This window comes from Ursus maritimus, unplaced genomic scaffold, assembly GCF_017311325.1.
Source record: "Ursus maritimus isolate PB19 unplaced genomic scaffold, ASM1731132v1 scaffold_13, whole genome shotgun sequence".
Taxonomy (NCBI): Eukaryota; Metazoa; Chordata; class Mammalia; order Carnivora; family Ursidae; genus Ursus; species Ursus maritimus.
The window spans coordinates 28,544,579-28,565,925 of NW_024423675.1; the positions used below are offsets into that span (position 1 = coordinate 28,544,579).

General features: G+C 38.0%; 1 protein-coding gene across 18 annotated transcripts in view; it reads right to left on the bottom strand.

Moving 5' to 3' along the window:
- Positions 1 to 21,347, bottom strand: part of MAN1A1 (mannosidase alpha class 1A member 1) — a 200,951-nt gene that overhangs the window by 52,465 nt on the left and 127,139 nt on the right. For all 18 annotated transcript variants that reach the window (XM_040627720.1, XM_040627715.1, XM_040627719.1 and 15 more), the window contains exons 6-8: positions 14,984 to 15,107; positions 12,957 to 13,050; positions 5,947 to 6,062 (exon numbers count right to left, since the gene is read on the bottom strand). In XM_040627720.1, coding sequence (XP_040483654.1) covers positions 5,947 to 6,062; positions 12,957 to 13,050; positions 14,984 to 15,107 — 334 coding nt within the window. The remainder of the gene's footprint in view (positions 1 to 5,946; positions 6,063 to 12,956; positions 13,051 to 14,983; positions 15,108 to 21,347) is intronic.

Sequence of the window (21,347 nt, forward strand, 5' to 3'; positions counted from 1 at the left end):
TACTCATCATCACTTATCAAGGAAATGCACAAGCAAAACTAATGAGATATCACCTTACACATGTCAGAATGGCTGAAATCAACACAAGAAACAACAGGTGTTGGTGAGGCTGCAGAGAAAAAGGAACCCTCGTGCACTGTCAGTGGGAATGCAAACTGGTGCAGCCACTGTGGAGAACAGTATGGAGGTTCCTCAAAAAGTTAAAAATAGAACTACCCTGTGATCCAGCAATTTCACTACTGGGGGTTTACCTGAAGAATACAAGACCACAGCCTGCTTCCCAGCTCCACTGCTCGGGCACTCTACTGGGTCAGGCACCCCTGTTCACTGTGACTCCTCGGTTTCCGAGACCACAAACTGAAAGTTACGGGGGGGGGGGGATGGGGTAGCCGGGTGATGGGTATTAAGGAGGGCATGTGATGTGATGAGCAGCGGGTGTTAAATGCAACTATTGAATCACTGAACACTACATCTGAAACTAATGATGTACTATATGTTGGCTAACTGAACATTAAAAAAAAAATACAAAACCACTAATTCAAAGGGATACATGCATCCCTACCTTTATAGCAGCACTATTCGCAATAGCCAAGACATGGAAGTGGCCCAAGTGCCCACTGATTGAGGACTAGATAAAGAAGATGTGGCAATAATGGAATATGATTCAGCCATATAAAGAATGAAATCTTGCCATCGCAATGATATGGATGAAGCTAGAGAATGTAACACTAAGTGAAATAAGTCAGCTGGAGAAAGACAAATACCATATGATTTCACTCATACGTGGAATTTAAAAAACAAAACAAATAAGTACAGGGGGAAAATGAGGGAGAGACAAAGAAAGAAAGAAGCTCGTAATAACAGAGAACAAACTGATGGTTACCAGAGGGGAAGGGAGGGTGGGTGAGACAGGTGATGGGGATTAGGGAGTGGCTTGCTACGATGAGCACCAGGTGATGCATGGATGGGTTGGCTCACTCTATCGTACACCTGAACCAACATAACACTGTATGTTAACTAACTGGAGTTGAAACAAAAACTTAAAAAAAAAGAATAAAGTTCTGTAAACTGGGGAGAGATGATGTTTACAAAAATGATCTGTAAAATATCTTTTATTTTTGCCCTAGGACTGTTGATATTCTTTAACAACAGATATAAAACATAAAATAAGCCTTATATTTTAAAAAGCAAAAATGCAGTATAACTGTTTGGAATTACTAACTTCTAATTCCTGTAACAAGAAATGTTTTTTTTTTTTTCCCTTCCAATTACTTCGCAGAAGAAAGAGAGCTATGACTATGTGCATACCTGTTATACCATTATAAAAAAAGAGCTTTTTGGAAAGTCCATTTGGGAATAGTAGACACAGACAAAACTTGTGATAGCGAAGAATGAATGAAAATGAACACACAGATAACACATTTCCTACCTTTATTGGAAATAAACAACTGAAACCAACGGGGTAAGAAATAAATGAACACACTATGGTGCTCATTGAATGTGGTTAGCTAATTTTATTGGTGGTCTAGTTATTACATTAATAGTTCATTCTTATTTAACTGAACATCTTAACCATTTACACTTCTCATAGCACAAACTGCAATTAAGTTCTTCGAGCAGATACTTGTTCATCACCCAAGAAGTTTTCTTTCTAGATGGCAAAAGTTACAGCTTTTGAGCATGGACTAGAGAAACATTATTATCCTGTTATGGATCCTGAATAAAGTACTATGTTATTTTTGGCATGATTCTGACCAAGCTGCTACCTCTCAAAATAAACTACAATGAAGTTCCAAGACCTTCAAAGCAATGTTTGTGTGACAGTGGGAAAATGTAAATAAATATAAAGGAGGAAAAAATAGTCTTTAGTCATTCTAAAAAAATGTATTAAATGTGCAGATAATTGATTAGGAAAAAAGATATCATGTATTTTGTGATTTCAGCCTTCCATATTTGAAAAAAAAATTAGTTTGATGAAACCTTTAGAAACCTAAATGTCTAATACATCCTGTACCCAGGTGCCATTCACGCCAGTGGACCCTTGGTAGAAAGAGCACTCAACCACAGTCGGTTCTTAGTGTGGTCTCCAGAGAAGAACATAACAGCCAGTTGAAAGCTCAAAGTATTTGTTATTAAAACAATCCAAGAAAACAGACCATGCTGGGATTAAATACTTTCCAAAATGTACTTGAAGCTAAAACTTAAGAACTGTATCTCAGTAACTCAACTGTCCAGGACAATAACGTTTGGGATCCTCTCCCTAATAAGATATATATATATATTTTTAAGTACAGCGTAGCAGAAAGAAACTTTGCTATATAAGCCATGGTTACTTCTCAAACCAGAAATTTAATTGTTCTAACTTTGCTTTCTAAGTTGAAAACAAAATGGATTGAAAATGTTTTTACTATTAAGAGAAACAGGAAACACTTTATTTCATTTGTTCTTAATGGATTTTCCTGTCAATGGTTTGTCTAAATATATTAAAAGCCATGTGGGTACAGTTCTAGAAACTGGGGGAAAATATTTCAAAGAACATTTTAAAGTTGCCTTTCTTAGAACATCAGGATTTTAGGGGGCTGCTTTAAGATTAAGATAATTAAAATATCTGTGAAGATAGCAATGAAAAAAATGACATAACAGGAATCATATTGTTCAGAGAATTCCCTACCTTAAAACTTGAAACCTCATAAGAATGAAGAAAAACAAACCTGGCAGAGGCCGTGTGCACCATATCCTAGTTTGCTTTTTATGTTCATCATGTGCCTTAATTAAGGCTGTGCTAAATGAAAGCCAATGTACTAACTAAGGCGTTCTGGTTCCTATTTATGAAGTAGTAAAGAGTCCTATCTGCTGTACTTAGTGATGCTTCCTATTGACCTTGGGAGGGAACCACAGTAATATTCAATCTGGCCAAGCAGAGCAAAGCAAGTTGCATTTATATTTAAATGAATAAATTGAACTTAACCAGAGACATAAAGGATCTATATTCTAGAAACTACAAATCACTCTTGAAAGACATTGAAGAACACTCAAAAAGATGGAAAAATATTTCATGCTCATGGACTGGAAGAATAAACATAGTTAAAATGTCTATGTTACCCAGAGCAATCTACACTTTCAATGCCATCCCGATCAAAATACCAATGACATTTTTCAAAGAACTGGAACAACAGCCCTTAAATTTGTGTGGAACCAGAAAAGTCCCCTAATCGCCAAGGAATTGTTGAAAAGGAAAAACAAGCTGGGGGCATCATGTTGCCAGATTTCAAGCTATACTACAAAGCTGTGATCACAAAGACAGCATGGGACTGGCACAAAAACAAACACATAGACCAACGGAACAGAATAGAGAACCCAGAAATGGACCCTCGGCTCTTTGGGCAACTCATCTTTGACAAAGCAGGAAGAAACATCCAGTGGAAAAAAGACAGTCTCTTCAATAAATGGTGCTGGGAAAATTGGACAGCTCTATGCAAAAGAATGAAACTTGACCACTCTCTCACACCATACACAAAGATAAACTCCAAATGGATGAAAGACCTCAATGTGAGACAGGAACCCATCAAAATCATAGAGAACATAGGCTGCAACCTTTTGATATCGGCCACAGCAACTTTTTTCATGACACATCTTCAAAGGCAAGAGAAACAAAAGAAAAAATGAACTTGTGGGACCTCCTCAAGAGAAAAAGCTTCTGTACAGCAAAGGAAACAGTCAAAAAAACTAAGAGGCAGCCCACGGAATGGGAGAAGATATCTGCAAATGACACTACAGATAAAAGACTAGTATCCAAGATCTACAAAGAACTTCTCAAACTCAATACAGGGGAAACAAATAATCAAATAAAAAAATGGGCAGATGATATGAACAGACACTTTTCCAATGAAGACATACAAATGGCTAACAGACACATGAAAAAATGTTCAAAATCATTAGCCATCAGGGAAATTCAAATCAAAACCACATTGAGATACCACCTTACGCCAGTTAGAATGGCAAAAACTGACAAGGCAGGAAACGACAAATGTTGGAGAGGATGTGGAGAAAGGGGATCCCTCTTACACTATTGGTGGGAATGCAAGTTGGCACAGCCACTTTGGAAAACAGTGTGGAGGTCCCTTAAAAAGTTAAAAATTGAGCTACCCTATAATCCAGCAATTGCACTACTGGGTATTTACCCCAAAGATACACACGTAGTGAAGAGAAGGGCCTATGCACCCCAATGTTCATAGCAGCATTGTCCACAATAGCTAAACTCTGGAAGGAGCTGAGATGCCCTTCAACAGATAACTGGATTAAGAAGATGTGGTCTGTATATACAATGGAATATTACTCAGCTATCAGAAAGAACGATTACAACGTTTGCAGCAACATGGACGGCACTGGAGGAGATTATGCTAAGTGAAATAAGTCAAGCAGAGAAAGACAATTATCATATGGTTTCACTCATTTATGGAACATAAGAAATAGCAGGAAGATCAGTAGGAGAAGGAAGGGAAGAATGAAGGGGGGGTAAACAGAAGGGGGAATGAACTATGAGAGACTGTGGACTCTGGGAAACAAACTGAGGGCTTCAGAGGGGAGGGGAGTGGGGGATTGGGATAGGCCGGTGATGGGTATTAAGGAGGGCACATATTGCATGGTGCACTGGGTGTTGTACGCCAATAATGAATCATGGAATAGTACATCAAAAACTAAGGATATACTGTATGGTGACTAACATAACATAATAAAAAATTATTATTAAAAAAATAAATGAATAAATTGAACTATGTCTAAATTACTCAGACCTCCTCTCGGGGAGACTAATTTTAGAATAGTAGCTACATTACTGGGGAGTTACAAGCCCCCCCCAACGAACTAATACTCTCAATTATAAAAAAATTCTAAATAGTCAATAAAAAAGACATTTTTCTGATTTAGGTATAATTATATAACATTATTTGAGATGCCTTGATAATATTAAGAAACTATGAGTCACCATATAAAATACTTACCAATCACAAAGGTACGTGGCTCTGCTAAAAAATTTGTTTCTGAAAAGTTGAAGTATTTTATATAAAATAATATTCTTCTTTTGCTTTATCTACTTTCACATTTTATTTTCATTTTTGATTGAGGCTTCTTTGCTTGAGGCTTAGTTTACTCTTACACTGGCCACCTCCTATATATTTTGCTAAACAATTTCTAACTTATTTTCACTAACTTACTGCATGGAAAGAATACTGAAATGTAATATGGAAATTCTTATTGACAAATAAATCTATAATAGTGAGGTAAAAAGAGACAAGTGTTGACACAAATTTTAGTTTGAATTTTGATTCCACACTCAAACTTTCTGAGGTTCCATTTTCTTATCTGTAAAACCAGGTAAATAATATCTAAGCTATTGTGAGGAAAAAACCAAAACACTTCACTTAAAGTATCTGCCTAACACACTACTTAGCTCACAGTAGACAATTCAACAGATAAGTGTTCCCTCTCATTCCTCCTCCGTTATAAAGGATCACAGGAAACTACTAATTAGTTTAGATTTTTATTTGAGAGCACTGTCTACTTCAAATGGAGGTAGCCATTAGGAATGTCCGTAATCTTGGGCAATTTTAACTTTGTCAGTGTCCAGAATATAAATTTAGGATTCCCCCCGCCCATGACTTTAATAGTGACTCTAAGCATGGAACTCCTACTCCTTGGAGAAAAATACCTCTTTTTCGGATATGTGAATATTTATGTGAACCACATAAAACACTTTCAACTGCCCTGTTAGAACCCAACACATCAAGTGGGATTACTATTGTTATAATTATATTAGCAGAGACTGAACTCAGCCTAACTGGAAATATTTTGTAACCCAACTGTGTAGTATTCCATTTCCCATTAACAGCTATTAATATGCAAATTTTAAGTTAGCTTAGTGGCAAAGATGATTAAATATTGGTTTACCTGAACAGCATCAAAATACATCTTCTTAGCTTCTAGGTCTGTCTTGTCAGACATTAACCACGCCTTTAGCAAATATTCGTAAAAGCTGTCTCCAAGTCCTCCAACTGATACATGATCTGCAAAGAGAGGAAAATGAGTTTTAGAGTGATTGGGCTTTAATTCAGATAATGCAGCAAAATCACATTAGTAACTAGGATGCAAAACCCTACGTCAACTGCAACTCAATGTTACATTTAAATTCCGACAAATCTCTGGTTTTCAGGAAGATGTTCTGAAACGAGCAGATGTGCTGTTAAGTAATGTGATATACTCTAAATAATTACCAGGGTGGTTTTGTAAACACGGAGATAAAAAATATATGATCAACCCTAATGCCAAAAATCGGGTTCTCTAGTTAAAACCACCAAATTAAAATGCTTCACTGTATATATTCAAATAAATTTTGATTTAAAGCGCTCAGTAACATAAACTATGTCAAATACTATGAGTACTAACAAACCTTAAAAAGAACTGGTTTGCAATAAAACAAGAAACTCCTCAGCTTCTTGTGATTATTGTTATTATTTGATGGGTTTTCAGGTGCTATCAATCTGTAGGGTCAACATCCTTTGGGGAAGGCCGGTAAGAAGACAGGGCAGGAGACATCTTCCCCATTCCTGCAATCCTCCCCACGGCCATTTATTACACCAGATGCACTACATACAGTGCCAACAATCGTGTAATCTACAGGGTAGGTATCCTCATTAAAAGTGAAAAAAATTAAGACTGAGTGAGGCTAAAGGAGATCACAACACTGGTAAGGGCCACCCGACCCCACAGTCCCCACACAATCTCGCACTTGGAACTGTTTGCTCTCTACCATGTAACACTAAATGTATTCTTCTGCCTACTGCTTGAATTCATTCTTAATTTTTCAAGCATATCTACCTACAAAAACAGAGACATAATCTATTTGAAGTATCATTCTTAGAATTCATTGGGAATTTGAGCAATAATAAGACAGCCTGATTTTGGAAATCTGCATTTTAAGTTTCATAACTCAAAACAAATTTTATGTACCTATTTTTTAAAAACAAGCCCTTTGTTGACTTTGTCACATAAAAGTAAATCCATTTTTATACAACTATTGAGACAATTTTCTCTTGACATCTCCCTAACAACTCCACTTGGAGTTTTACATGGGGACCTAAAATCGAACAGGTTAAAACTGAATTCATTCTCTTTTCCTTCACAACCTTACCTTCTGCCATTGGTTCCTGTCTCACTAAGTGGCACCATCATCCTCCCAATTGTGCAAGTTAGACATCAGAGAGTCATTCTAATTCTCTCCTTTGCCCCCATATCTAATGAGCTACTGAGCTCTACTAATTTCACCTCCTCTATATCTCTTGAATCTATCCATTCCTCTGTCCTCACCAATGTGATCCTGGCTGAAGCTACCAATATCTCCTACTTCTGAGTCTGCAGTGGCCAATTATCTGGCCTTCTGCACTCTGACAGCATGTAACTATTTACATTTAAATTAACTAAAATAAAATAAAAACAACTCAGTTCCTCAGTCATACTAGTGCTCAATAGCTACATGTGGCCCTGGGTTACGGTACCGGACGGGGAAGATACCGAACATTTCCGTCATCACACAAAGTTCTAATGGCAATGCCACTCTAATCTATTCCCCCATGAATACCAAAGTAACCCCTTTAACATACGAACTGGATCATCCTAACTGGAATCCTTCAATGACCAAGACTCAAATCCTGGGTCTTCAGAGACTGGGAGGCCCTGCGTGGTCTCCATCTTCCCCGGGTCACGTGTCACCATCAGTCCTGTTCTACTTGCTCTCTATCCTTTTGTCATTGAGCATTCTCTGGCCCCTCAAAATCAGCAGGCTCCTTTCCACCACATGCACTCTAAAGGACCTGTTCTCTCTACCTGATGAGCATTCCCAGCCTTCTTTCCCCTTCATTTAGTAATTCTTACTCGTACTTCCTATCTAGAATTAAATGTTGCTTCCTCAAAGATGCTCTCCCTGACCCCCTCATTATACACTTTTTCATAGCACATGTCTACTGCACTTTGCAACTTCCTAAAATAGATTTTTTTGTCTGTCTTCTCTACAAGATCACAATCCAGAAGGACAGGGGCTAGACCCATCATGTTTCCTGGTCCACATGAGCCCTTGAAAGTAGCTTGCATACAGCAGGTACTTAGTAAACAACTGATGAACAAAGAAAAACTCTTGTAAGTAAATCTTAATAAGGACTATTCCCATTCAAGCTAGTAGGGCTATATTTTTAAGTAGTGAAATATGTGATTTTTACTACGGCAGAAAGTCCAGTTTTAATTTTAATGTAAAATTAGCATGTTACAATTGTAAGGCTGATTCTTAAAACAGCAGTGTTTGAAGTGACCTTTGCAATTTCCTAAATAAATTACCACAGAAACCTCTGACATTTACAAACTAAATACACTAAGTACTATCTCATCAATAACAAGCCCTGTTGTTATAAACATGATTGCAGGAGACAAATGCAAGTGATGCATGGTAAAGCAAATCACCGTCCGGTTACTGTCAAAACAACAAGGACCAAATGGAGTAATAGGAAATGATGGCCGTGATCCAGACATGCCCTTCAGAGTTAAAGCAATGAGAACTGAAAGCTAACGGCCAGAAGCAGCTTCATTTTCTTCCCCCTTGGGTTATGATTCTATAATGGATGGAAGAAGCAAGTTTGGGCATTTGGTGATTTTTAAAAAAGGAAAAAGGGTTACATAATAATACATTTGCTTTAATTAATTTTGGTAAATGCCAGTTAATTGTCTATATTTTTATTTCCTGACTATAAATGTTTCATATTTGGAAAGAATGAAAATAAAGGAACATAGAGGAGAAATAAGAACAAGTCGTTTTGATAACTTAGCATATCATGCACTATGCTTCCCCATGTCTGGAGAACTATTTGTGTTGGCAACAGAACCCTGTGTAAATATTTAGTGGGTGTGGGAGAGAACATGCCTGATTTTATCAGCAGGAAGGGACATCCTACTTCTACAAAGAACATATATGGTATTTTTATTCCCAAATGTTCTAAAGGTAACGTGTACTACAATCTCTCAAATATTATGCTCTTCTCTATAGAAGGCAATTTACTCTTTCCTTCCCAAGAGGAATAGGTCCCATAAAAGGATTCCTAATACTTAAGAGATAAAACAAGTAGCAAAAGAATCAAAACAAAAAGGATTAAATACTCAGTATCTTTATTTTTTATTATTATGTGTATTTCATCTGAACCTGAACTTCTCAAAGCATTCCCCCAATGATGCTAGTGATACCCAATGTATATTAATGTTGTTATACTATTCAAAGATGAATGGGTGCCTGGTTGGCTCAGCCGGTTAAGCATCTGCCTTCAGCTCAGGTCATGATCTCAGGGTCCTGGGATCGAGCCTCACATCGGGCTCTCTGCTCAGTGGGGAGTCTGCTTCTCCCTCTGCCCCTCACCCTGCCTCTGCTCCCTCCTTCTCTGTCTCTCTCTCAAATAAATAAATAAGTACATAAATAAATCCTTAAAAACAGGGAAGAATGATAATTGTTCTGTCTATAGACATGGAGTCCCACATCTGGCCTCAACAGTTGCAAGATCGCTTTATATTATCAGTGACCAGGACCTGATGCTGCTTCTCAACCACAACTGAGGAGCAGGGACTAGACAGAACCATTATTAAAAGCAGAGGCAGAAAGACAGATTGGAAACAGAGTGCATGAATACTCACAGAATTCACCAACTAGTAAGTAAGTAACACCTACTAGTGTAAGATACAGTGTGCTGGGTTAACAAATATCACTAAGACAAAGTCACTGGCCTCAAAAGTTTTGGATCCCTAGGAAGATGGGGATGTATATGAATCATTTTGAAAAAGGTAATGATAGACAAATCCAAAGTATTGGTGCAGGGAAGGAAGAGGGTGAATAGAGGATGAGTGGGTGTTAACAAATTCCAACTTGGTCTTAGAGAAGAAGGTCCCCCAGAAGAAAGGGCAGTTGAGCTGGAGTAGTCAGAAGAGAGGTAATAGAACTTGGTAGAGTCAGAAGAGAGGTAAAAGGGCTGAGGAAACAGCATAAACCAAGACCTGGATACGACCAAGCAGGACTTGATTAAAGAATGAAAAAATAAGTGTGTCTCCAGTGTGGTTGGAACACAGGATGGGGTGGGGGAGGGGGAGCAGACATGAGAGTCATCAACCCTATTTGTTTGCCATCAGGAAATTGCCCCATGAGCAATCCAAATATAACGGGCCCTTCGTACCAGGAAACATGGCCAAATACACACTATACTGGTAACCCAGAAGGTGAAACTGGGAAGTTCTAGCACAGCTGGTACTTTCTGTCTCTCTTTACAGCGACTTCTAAATCCTAAACCACAAGAAGAAAACAGTCAGTCATAGAGAATTGTTTTTCAATTTTTAAAATCATTCATAAGAAGGAAAATGCTAAAAATGCCTTTTAGAGAATCCTATCCTGTCCTTGTACTCAGAAAGCTACTCAAGTTCTATTTTATCTCAAATACTCTTAATGGTTTTCAAACTTTTAGTCTCAGCACAAACACTCTTAAAAACGAATAAATGCCTCAAATAACTTATTTTTGTAATATCTATAAGTATTTACCATATTGGAAATGAAATTTAATACATTTAAATTAAATTAAACTATTTTATTAATTTAAAATAATACAACCATTATGATGTTTCATAAAAACATGTTATATTTTACAACATAAAAATTCGTTAAAAGACTGACACTGATTTACATTTTTGCAAATATTTTAAATTTCTGCTGTACTAGAAGACAGCTGGATTTTTTTATCTGCTGTATATTCGATCTATTGCTATATGTCATTTTGGTGGAAATACATGAAGAAAATTCAGCCTCACACAGTTACGCAGTTGGAAAAGAAGTATTTTAAGAGTCTTTTCAGACAACTGTGCATGTTTTTCTTTGATACTAAAACAAAATTTGACAAGTAGTTTTTTAAAGGTTAACCTTTTTTAAAGGTTGGTTGTAATGTGGAATTAGAAATTACATCAATGAATTTTTGTACTATTACATTAAAATCCATTGGTCTATCTTGCATTTTGAATGGATCTTTTTTCTCACATGATTTTGTAATAGCGTGTATTGGTCATTTGGAAAATACTGGTTCACTTATTATGCAGATCTTCCAAATGTTGACACAGTTCATTACATGATATAAAAAACCACATTTGTTACTATCACCACTAATCTCACCAGAAAAGTTTTTTTTAGAGAAGGTGGGGCGTGGCAGAGGGAGTGGGGGAGAGAAAGAATCGTAAGCAGGCTCCGTGCTCAGCATGGAGCCCAAGATGGGGCTCCATCTCACGCCCGAGTTCATGACTTGAGCCAAAATCAAGAGTCGGACGCTTAACCAACTGAGCTGCTCAGGTGCCCCAGAAAAGTCTTTAAGTATTGGTTAAAGGTGTTAAGGTCATGGTGGCATATATACGTTTCCTAAAATTCTAATATTCATTTAGAAATTCAAATTCTATCATTGGCACAGATACTCTCCGTTTTCTTTGAAGTGACAGGCCTGTTTTTGAGAACATGTCTACCAATTACCCAAGTCCGAATAACCAAAGTTTGTCTTCAGCTGTTCTTTCAAGCGAAAATGGTAATCCACGAAGCAATAAATGGCTGGTTCGGCTTGCGACTCAGTCACACAAGTGCTTTTCTAGGAGGCAGGCACTATCTTTTATTACGCAACAAAGAAGTGTACTCAATGGTTGAGATTTACTAGACTCAATTTTTTTTCATGAAAAATATTCCTAAGTGAAACTGGCATCTTTTTATTTCTTATTGTCAGTGAAGAATACGATTATTAGTACTATCTGGCTCCTCTGGCATGATTCCCACTGTGGCCTCAAGTTTTACCCACCGCTGCTTCTGCAACACAAGTGCAAATGTCAACACAGTGAAAAGGCAGAAAGCCTTAGTGTTATTATAAAAATAGCTTTGACCTTCTGGACCCCCTGAATGGTCTCAGGGACATCGGTGATCTGCAGATCACACTTGGCTAAGTGGTAACCTTATGGTCTTATGGTCTCAACCGCTGGGCCTTCCATAGCCATTACAAACAGATTTTAGCACAATTTTTATTCTACTAAATTATTAAGAAAAGTACTTCTACAGTAACAGTGAGACTTATTCATCTAAGAATATAATTTTAAATATAAAGAAAATACTCAAATTAGAATAAAATTGTAAGGCACTGCTAACAACCCCGGCACAGGGAGGCACCTCACTTAGTATTCTGTACTTGCTCTCAGCTGCTGCGTTAATCTACCACTGTTTCTCCAAAGCAACTTGAGCACATTTCTTTCAACTACTCTGAATCTTTATACCACTGGTCAAAGTCCCTTAAGGGCTCTGAAGTGAGGCCTTCTTGCATAATAATTTCTCCTAATCTGAAGATAATTCTACTGGGAAGAAACCTTTATCTGCTGGCTTAAAATTAAGTAGAGAAAACACCCTGTTTGCTCTTTCAATTTCCAAACCTTTAAGATTCAGATTCCTCTCTCATCTTGGAGCCAGGAAGAAAAAGAGAAAATGCTGTAAAGTAGAATGACCTAGCTACTCTGTGCCCAAACCCCGATAGTCAATAGCACAAGGTACAACCCCCTTCCATCCACATGACCAGCTTGTTACGGGCTAACATCCCCGCACGCCCTGACCAGACCTCGCCTTCCTGATTAATAATTTAAAAGTGCTTACATGTCATCATATTCACAGCTACGCACGAAAAACAAACCATCTAGATCCCTGGTAACATTTATAGTCTCTCTTAAGAGAAGCCTATTTAGTAAAGGAACCATGCCCACTTTCCCCTTTTTGAAACATTCCCCAAAAAGATTTGTGCTTTTTTATACTCCTCTGTGTTACTAGAACAGTGCCGGGTATCAGAAAGAGCTAAAACAATGCTAATCTTTTGACTTACATTGACCCCACTGTCCACTACTGGGATTCAGATAGTTCGGATAAAGGCCTTGTGGTTTTTCCAGGTTGTTCAGTACTGTTCGAATATTCATTACCTACAACAGAAAATGAGATGTTACTATGAAAATCTACAAAACAATTTTGGTGCCATTCTTCTCTCCTTCTCCATTACATTTTTCCATGTTGGAAAGAAGGTTGATTTAAAAGAATTAGAACAAAGAGAGTCGCCCCCAGCTTACAAAATAATCGCAGTAAGTGAAAAAAGTCACACTGCTGTGCCAGACGCCATCGAAGGAACTAGGGATCTATCAGTGGATAAACAAAGTCATTACCCTCTTGGAATTTGCAGTCTAGTGGGAGAAGATAGATAATAAGCACATAAATATGTCAGGTGGTGACAGAGGCTATGAAAAAGTTATAGAGAACAATGGGACAGAGTGCTGTGAGGTCTTGAGGCTGCATGCTTAGTCAGGGAGGTCTGGGCAGCCTGATGGGAGAGGGTTTGAGCCAAAACTTAAGGAAGCAAAGGAATAACCATGCAGAAAGCTGGAGAAAGAGCAAGTGGGGCAGAGGGGGGTGCAAGCACAAATGCACTGAGGAGAGAGTGGGTTTGGCAAGACCACTGAGGCTGGAGGTGAGGAAGCAAAGGAGAGAATGTCAAAGAGAGAGGAGAGAGGGAGCCAGGGCCCACATCATGCGAGCCTCATGGGCCAAAATGAGGGCTTATTTTATTCCAAGTGTGATGGGAAGCCATTGAAGTTCTGTGTGATTGAGGGGACAAGAGAGGAAGCAGTATTCAGGTGGGTACTGCAGAGTCCAGGTGAGAGACGTTGGGTCCCAGGAAAGGGCAGCGGCAGAGAAACAGGATAGAGCCAAAGCATCTCCTGATGGATTCAACCTAAGGCTTCCCAAAAAGAGAGGAACCAGATGACCTCAAGATCCATGGTCTGAGCCACTGGGTAAACTGAGGTGGCATTTATCAAGACAGTGAAGACTGCAGTAGAAACAGCTCTGGGGGTTGAGTCTCAGGTATTTTGAGTAGCAGGTGTCTTTTAGACCTCTTAGTGGAAATGTCGGATATAGAGTGTGGGACAGGTTGGGACTGGAATGATAAATTTGGAGTCAACAGCACATAGACAGTATGTGGAGCCATGAGACTGATGAAATAATGAAGACACTGAACATAAAAAGAAGAGGCCCAGCTTTGAGTCCTGAGCTTTCTGATATTTAGAGGTTGGGGCATTGGGGAAAATCCAACAAAGAAGGCTGAGAAGGAGCACTCTCCTGAGGAAGGAGGCAAACCAGGGTACTACCATATGCCTGCAGCCCCGTGCAGCATCTCGGAGAAGGAAGTGACCGAGTATGTCAGCTGCTGAGAGGGTGAGGAAAATGAGAGCTGAGAAGGATCACCGGACCTGGCCACATAGAGCTCACGGTCATCAAGACAGGTGTGGTGAGGAGAAAAGCCTGATTGGAAAGTGCTTGAGAGCAGGGGACACAAGAAGGGGGGGGGGGGTTACAGAGACAAATCTCTCAAGGAATTTTGCTATAAAGGGGAGCTGCGAATGGGGTGAAAGCTAAGGGCAGAGTGGTGGGGTGAATATAAATGTACTCAAATATCTATGGGTTTGTTTCTTGAAAATTAGAAATAGATTCAATTTTTATTATACTTGAGATTGTATTATACTTTGAAATTAAACAGTCTTTCCCATATTTGCTTCATATAGTCCATACAACCCTATCTATTTTCAGATAAGGAAAAAAATTCAAAGCGGTAAAGTGACTTGGTTGAGGTATAGAGAATCCGACGTGTGCGCCATGCTGTTTCAACGGAGTTAGATGGTGCCATGGAAAGACGGTGGGTTTACAGCTTGGTAAAATGAAATGCTGCGTGTAATAAAACTTCATAAAGAGCTCTACCAAACTTGGTTGTTCTTTCCCACATCTACTATTACTAAATCTTCCAGGAGAGGGTACTGTTTTTCACAAGTATAGCTTTGCAAGGCAAGGTGTAATGGAGAATCTCACCTTTTCAGCAAAGATGGGGTTTCCTGATAAGTGGCTCAGGTGTAGAAACTCTAAATGCAGAGTTCCAAATTCTGCCAAAATACTGCTGCCTCCTGAGGCCCAGGGCCAGTTCCTTCCAATCCCACTAAAGAAGAGAAGAGAGTGAACAGTTATGGGTCAGACTAATTCCAATTTTTGCAGCTCTAAATAGAAATGAAAGAGACAGCTTTTGAATAATAGCATCTCAGCTAATAGTCTACTCTGGATATTAAAAAGTATCCAGCATTGTGGTCTTTGACTACTGGTTTCAGGATTTGACTCTTATCTACAAATTAAAAATCAGTGTTGGCCTAAGTCAGAGAAAAGTTGCTATGTGCTTGCTGTTGATGAACGGACAAATATTTTGGAAGGTACAGGCACCATATAGAGATACACACCCATTCCAAATAGAATATAAAACAACCCCCCCCCCCAAAGTGTCCCAAATCCTACATAAAGCCCTCCAACATTTTAATTAGTTTCAGCCTGAGAACCCGTGGATTATTATAGACATTCATATTATATTTAAAAGTTTTCTTTGATATAAGATAAATTTCAAAGATTCATTGATTATATACTCACTCCACCTCTCCCCAAACCATCCCTCCACTTACTAGACTTTCTTTTGTTTTCCCTCACACTATTTTCCCTATTTTCTAAGTATATTTTCCAGGGCACTCACTTATTCCCTGACCCATTTAATTTATGTTCAAGAATTTCAACACAATTATGTAATTCAAATCTGAAAGAGGTCAAAAGGCATGAGTTTCAAAAATTATTGCCTCATGCCTCATCTTGGAGAAATGGTTTTGAAAAAGAGTTAGTCCTACACATACATGCACACACACACACACACACACACACACACACAAAGTGGCTTTTGGGACATGATCATACTCTCGGGTACGGTTTATTTTTGGAGAGCCACTTAAAATGTCAAGACTTAATGTGATAATTGAAATAAAGAATAAAGTCAAGGATTTGACCAGTAAATTCCCTTGCAGAAAGCTGAAAACCCACGTTTTGGTTTTAGTTCAGATGCACATTTATTGCATGCCTACCATTTGCCAGGGACTCTGCATGGCACTGGGTTACAAAGATGATTATAATGAATAAATCACCTTTTTCTTTTTTCTTTTTTTTTTTTTTAAGATTTTATTTATTTATTCGACAGAGATAGAGACAGCCAGCGAGAGAGGGAACACAAGCAGGTGGAGTGGGAGAGGAAGAAGCAGGCTCATAGCGGAGGAGCCTGATGTGGGGCTCGATCCCGGAACGCCGGGATCACGCCCTGAGCTGAAGGCAGACGCTTAACTGCTGTGCCACCCAGGCGCCCCAAATCACCTTTTTCTTTAAGACCTTATTGTATAATGCGACAGAATGACCTAAGCATAGATTATTCCAGTTAAATATGCTAAGTGCCAAGATAAGTGTGTGAAAAATTCTCTGAGCACCTAGGGCCAGGGCATGCAATCCTACATAGTGGGGGGAACAGAAGACTTCTTCGAGGAGGAGACTCCTGAGTTGATTGTTAAAGAATGAATATGAATTAGTGAGGGAAGAATGGTGAGAGGGAGCATGTGGACACTGAGAGCACACAGAAGGGCTAGCCAGAACTAGAAGAAGCTCCTGATACTGCTGAGGGGAGGGAAGGGAAGGTGGCTGGAGAGAAGGCTATGAGGTTCAACTGGGGCCAGGTCTTGGAGGCTTCTGGATTTCTCACTTCTTCCCTTTCCAAATTGGCTCCATATGAATACTGCTCCTAGTGTCCCCTAGATTTCCTTCCCTGTTTGTTTTTTGCTTTAGATCATTTATAACTCTGGGTAAACCCTTTCAGCTATCTTAAATTCTGCTCAGGAATGTTTAAGAAAAGGAAAACAATGAGGACAACTGGTATCTAAAATTCTAGGCTGGCCTCCCTCTTATTCTGTGTCTTTTTTAGAGGAAAACCTAGATTTTATCTTCAAACATAGATTTATAGTAAACATAATAAAAAAGTAAACAGAAATAAAAGAGATCTGAAAATCACATATTCATTTATTTTTAAAAATGCCTTATATTTATTCAGTTCTGGGAATGTAAATCAGTTTTTATTTTTATGGTTGGCTTAGATGAAAGGAATAGCCAATCATCCAAATAGGATGAACAATTACTTTCAAAATTTATTAACATATGGCAAGTGCACATAGTAATTGGTCATTAATTTGTTGTCATATTTTTTTTATTCCAACCATTCCATCACCGACCAAAGTCAATAAACCAAATTAAGCAAAAATAAAAATTTATATGTTCTAGAGAAACTATTAAAATCAAAGCCACAATATCAGAGTAAGAGAGAATGAGGACTTAGTATGGAAAGGAAGTGGATAGTGTGCTAGGAACCCAGCCCAGTTTCTGGATCTTCAAAGACTGTTTTTTTTTTTTTTTTTTTTTTTTTTTTTTTTTTTGCAGTTCAGGGTATGAGGGTATGGTGGCACACTCAAATGAGAAACTCAAGTAGTGTACATGTACTAAAATTAAATTCAAATTACTTTTGTATTTATGCATTTGTTCCCTGCTATTAATGTGGTTAATTAAGAGAATCCAGAGATACACTGAAAAAAAGTTCAATAGGTTAAAAAAAATTAAGATTGAAAAAGGGTTATATATATATTTCCTCTTTCTCCTTGGCACACATTCATATCAGAAGGAAAACATCACACTTTTCTATCACTGTTTAATTATATAGGGAGTGAGCACAGTAAAAGCACTAGCAAAGGGTATGTCATGCTAACTGAAAGAAAGCTGGGTTTAGAATACATGTATGTTTATATGAGAGAATAGCTTTGGTTACCATTCTTTCAACCTACAGAATTAATGTATTTCAGTAAAACTGTAAGACCAATAGTTGTTATAGCTCTTAAATATAAATGAGAGCAGGGTTTCAAGAAGTCAGAGAGGGCATCATTATATCTAGATATTTAATAAGGTCATTTGCCTTTTCTTAGGCAAAGGTGCAAGGACTGGAGATTGGTCTCGGGGAGAGTGTGGGGCACGCACCATAGGCCATCACAGCTAAAATAGCGTGTAATAGGGGAAATGGCTGCCTGTTTGCACACCACATGTGCACTGAATCAGAACCAGTTTTGGACACTCATGGAATGATTTCTAAGGTCTTTTTGGCTCTAACTTCTAAAAGTCTATTGAGGAATCTACATACGTGTATGGCTCTAACTGATATGTACACAGACGTTGGGCATTTGACATCAAAATGACAGGTTTAGGACAAAGGGAAGTGAGTGCAGAGTGAGTTCTGCTCCTTTGGTCTGGGGGTCGGGATGCCCCGGGCATCCCATGATACCAAATGCTAAAGCTTTCTAGACCTCTGGGTCAAGATCAACCTCATCGGAGAGAGTAGAGGGATTTAAAATGTCTTCAAATGCAGTTCCCTTATCACAATATTTTAAAGGCAGTCATGGTGTTCTTCATCTTTATCTATTTCACAAACACTAATAATACTTCAGAAAAATATTTTAAAAATAAAATAACAGTTTGTGGTCAGAAACTATTAGTTCCATCAGGCAGGCATAAAGGGGAAGAATATTTAAATATTCCCAATCTTGTTACAATGATTGCGTTTTAAGCCAAAGCGATGAGTCAGCATATGGAAATGTATACACAAAAAGGCAATTAACATGATTTGGGAAACTGCCAAGTGTGTGGCTCAAAGAATCCTGGAGCGGAACTTCAAACTTCCGTATCAGTCTAATTTCATTTATTTCTGTTTCCTTCAATCCCCAGTTCTTCCATTTTAAATTGGAGTACTACTTAATACATATTTTTCAATTTTTAATTTAAATTTTCAGTAGTCTACAAAGGTAATAATTCTTTGAAGATAAAACATCAAAACAAAAACTAACTGATTTTGGCAAGTGCAATTAGAAACATGTCTTTAAAAAACTGAGTCACTATGATTTTTTTGAAAATGTGAAATACTATTTTGTTGCTTTAGAGAGTATAACTTGAATGTAGTTTATTAGCAGTGGTAATATATTTCCACATCCTACTTCACTCAAAACTAAGAAGGTATAATTATTTACTGACCTCCTAGCCCTGATAAGCAATGGGTATTATACTTTTATCTTTTCCCAGGAATGGTTAGGAACACCAGAGAAAGGAAATACCTTACCAATATTGCTATTCTATTCACATTTGAATCCTATGGGAGAGCTGCTAACTCTTCCTAGAGCTTGTAATGAATCAAGTAGGTGGAGGGTTGTTCTGGGCTGACGGTATATCCCTTCAAAATAATCTTAAATTGAGGTACATAAAGTGATAAGTTATAGTCACTATCCAGATACAATTTGGATCATTAAAAAATACATTTGGCTACTTAGTATAATCAAATGCAACAAATAATTTATAGAAGTGAAATAGTTTTAAAAAATTGCCAGATGAATATATAAACAAAGCATTAAATAGTTACACAGTCTTGATTAGCTATGACTTTCAATTTATTCTTCCTTGCTGCTTGCTATTTTATGCCAAACGGGAAATGGGCCAATAAACAATTTTCTTGAGGATTCTTGTCTGAATAATTTCTGATTAGCTGATCAGTAAACAAATGCCCTCCAAGTTCAAAGTCCAGAACACAGGTTACTCCTTGTGGCTATGGAGTTAACAAGGTTTGGAAGAAAAAAATGCCCCACATTCTTTATATTATGGTAAAGCCTTACTTACATATGCTAATAGAGAGGCACACAGGGATATTTAATTCAAAAGAGCAGATAATCCAGTATTACTCCTTTCGGATTTTAACACAAATTAGGAAGGAATAATTAGAAAGTTCATGAACGATTGTTTCATTTAACTATATTCCCAAAGCTAATTGATTTTGAGATTAAGCAATTTCAGCTTCACTTATTACAAATGCCTCCTTCCTGAACAGATTCAAACAGTGCTGATCTTTCAAGTTTGTAGTCTAAGACTTCACTGAGAGTTGGACTAATAATTCCAGGGACTGGCATTCTAGGACCAGTCAAGATTCTATTATAGCTCAACCATAGAAAATTCCACTGGGGAGGACTACTTCCCCAAGAGCTATCCACAGGGAAATGGTGGCTAATAAAGGGTTAGCCATATGACTGAATTAATTCACGAGCCATGGCTTACTGCTCCTGAGCAGCAGCATGCGGCTTAAATCTCTAAAGAAGTTCCACACTTAATTTTTTTAACCAAAGGCCAAAATAATGGTTTAAAATTAGCTACCTTGCTTCATCTTATGGATAGCTATTTTAGACAGAATTGAAACTAAATACTTATTAGTTTATTCTGACAATACTGCTGTCCTTTTACTTGACAATCTAGGATTAGAGAAGTTGGGGTTTGCAAAAATATAAATGGTGAGAAGCCCTCTCTAATTCCATAAATAATCTGCTCCACAGTTACAAAAATGCTAAACTTCTGTTTTCCAGCTGTCCTTTGGGTAAGATCTCCTTGCTAACCACAATCAACAGACTGCAAAAAAGTTGAATGCAGTTTCTGCCCAGTTATTGGGCAAACTGGGATATCCTATCATTAGGTTTGGCGAACACTCCAAAAAGGCTAGTAGTACTGATTAGAAAGCATTAGAATGCATTTAAAATGTGTGGGCATGCACATTTACTTTATTGTACTTAAAAAGAAAGAATTATATTCTACACGTTTATTTATTTATTTTTTATTTTTTAAAGATTTTATTTATTTATTTGACAGAGATAGAGACAGCCAGTGAGAGAGGGAACACAAGCAGGGGGAGTGGGAGAGGAAGAAGCAGGCTCATAGCGGAGGAGCCTGATGTGGGGCTCGATCCTGCAATTCCGGGATCACGCCCTGAGCCCAAGGCAGACGCTTAACGACTGCGCCACCCAGGTGCCCCGCTACATGTTCTTTTAAACATACATCACATTTTTCATGGACATTTCCCATACTGATCAATGTAAATCGTTTTTGTTGACTGAATAGTACCTGATTGAATGGATATACAGGTGACCCTGGAACAACACAGGGGTCATGGGTGTTGACTTTCTATGCAGTTGAAAATCCACGTATAAATTTGACTCCTGCAAAACTTACTACTAATAGCCTACTACTGACTGGAAGCCTTACTGATAACATAAACAGTTTATTAACACACACTTTGTGTGTTATATGTATTATATATCGTATTCTTATGATAAAGTAAGCTAGAGAAAAGAAAATGTTAAGAAAATCATTAGGAGGGGAAAATACATTTACAGTACTGTCCTGTATTTACTGGAAAAGATCCATATATACATAGACCCCCACAATTCAAACCCATGTTGTTCAAGGGCCAACTGTATTCTAA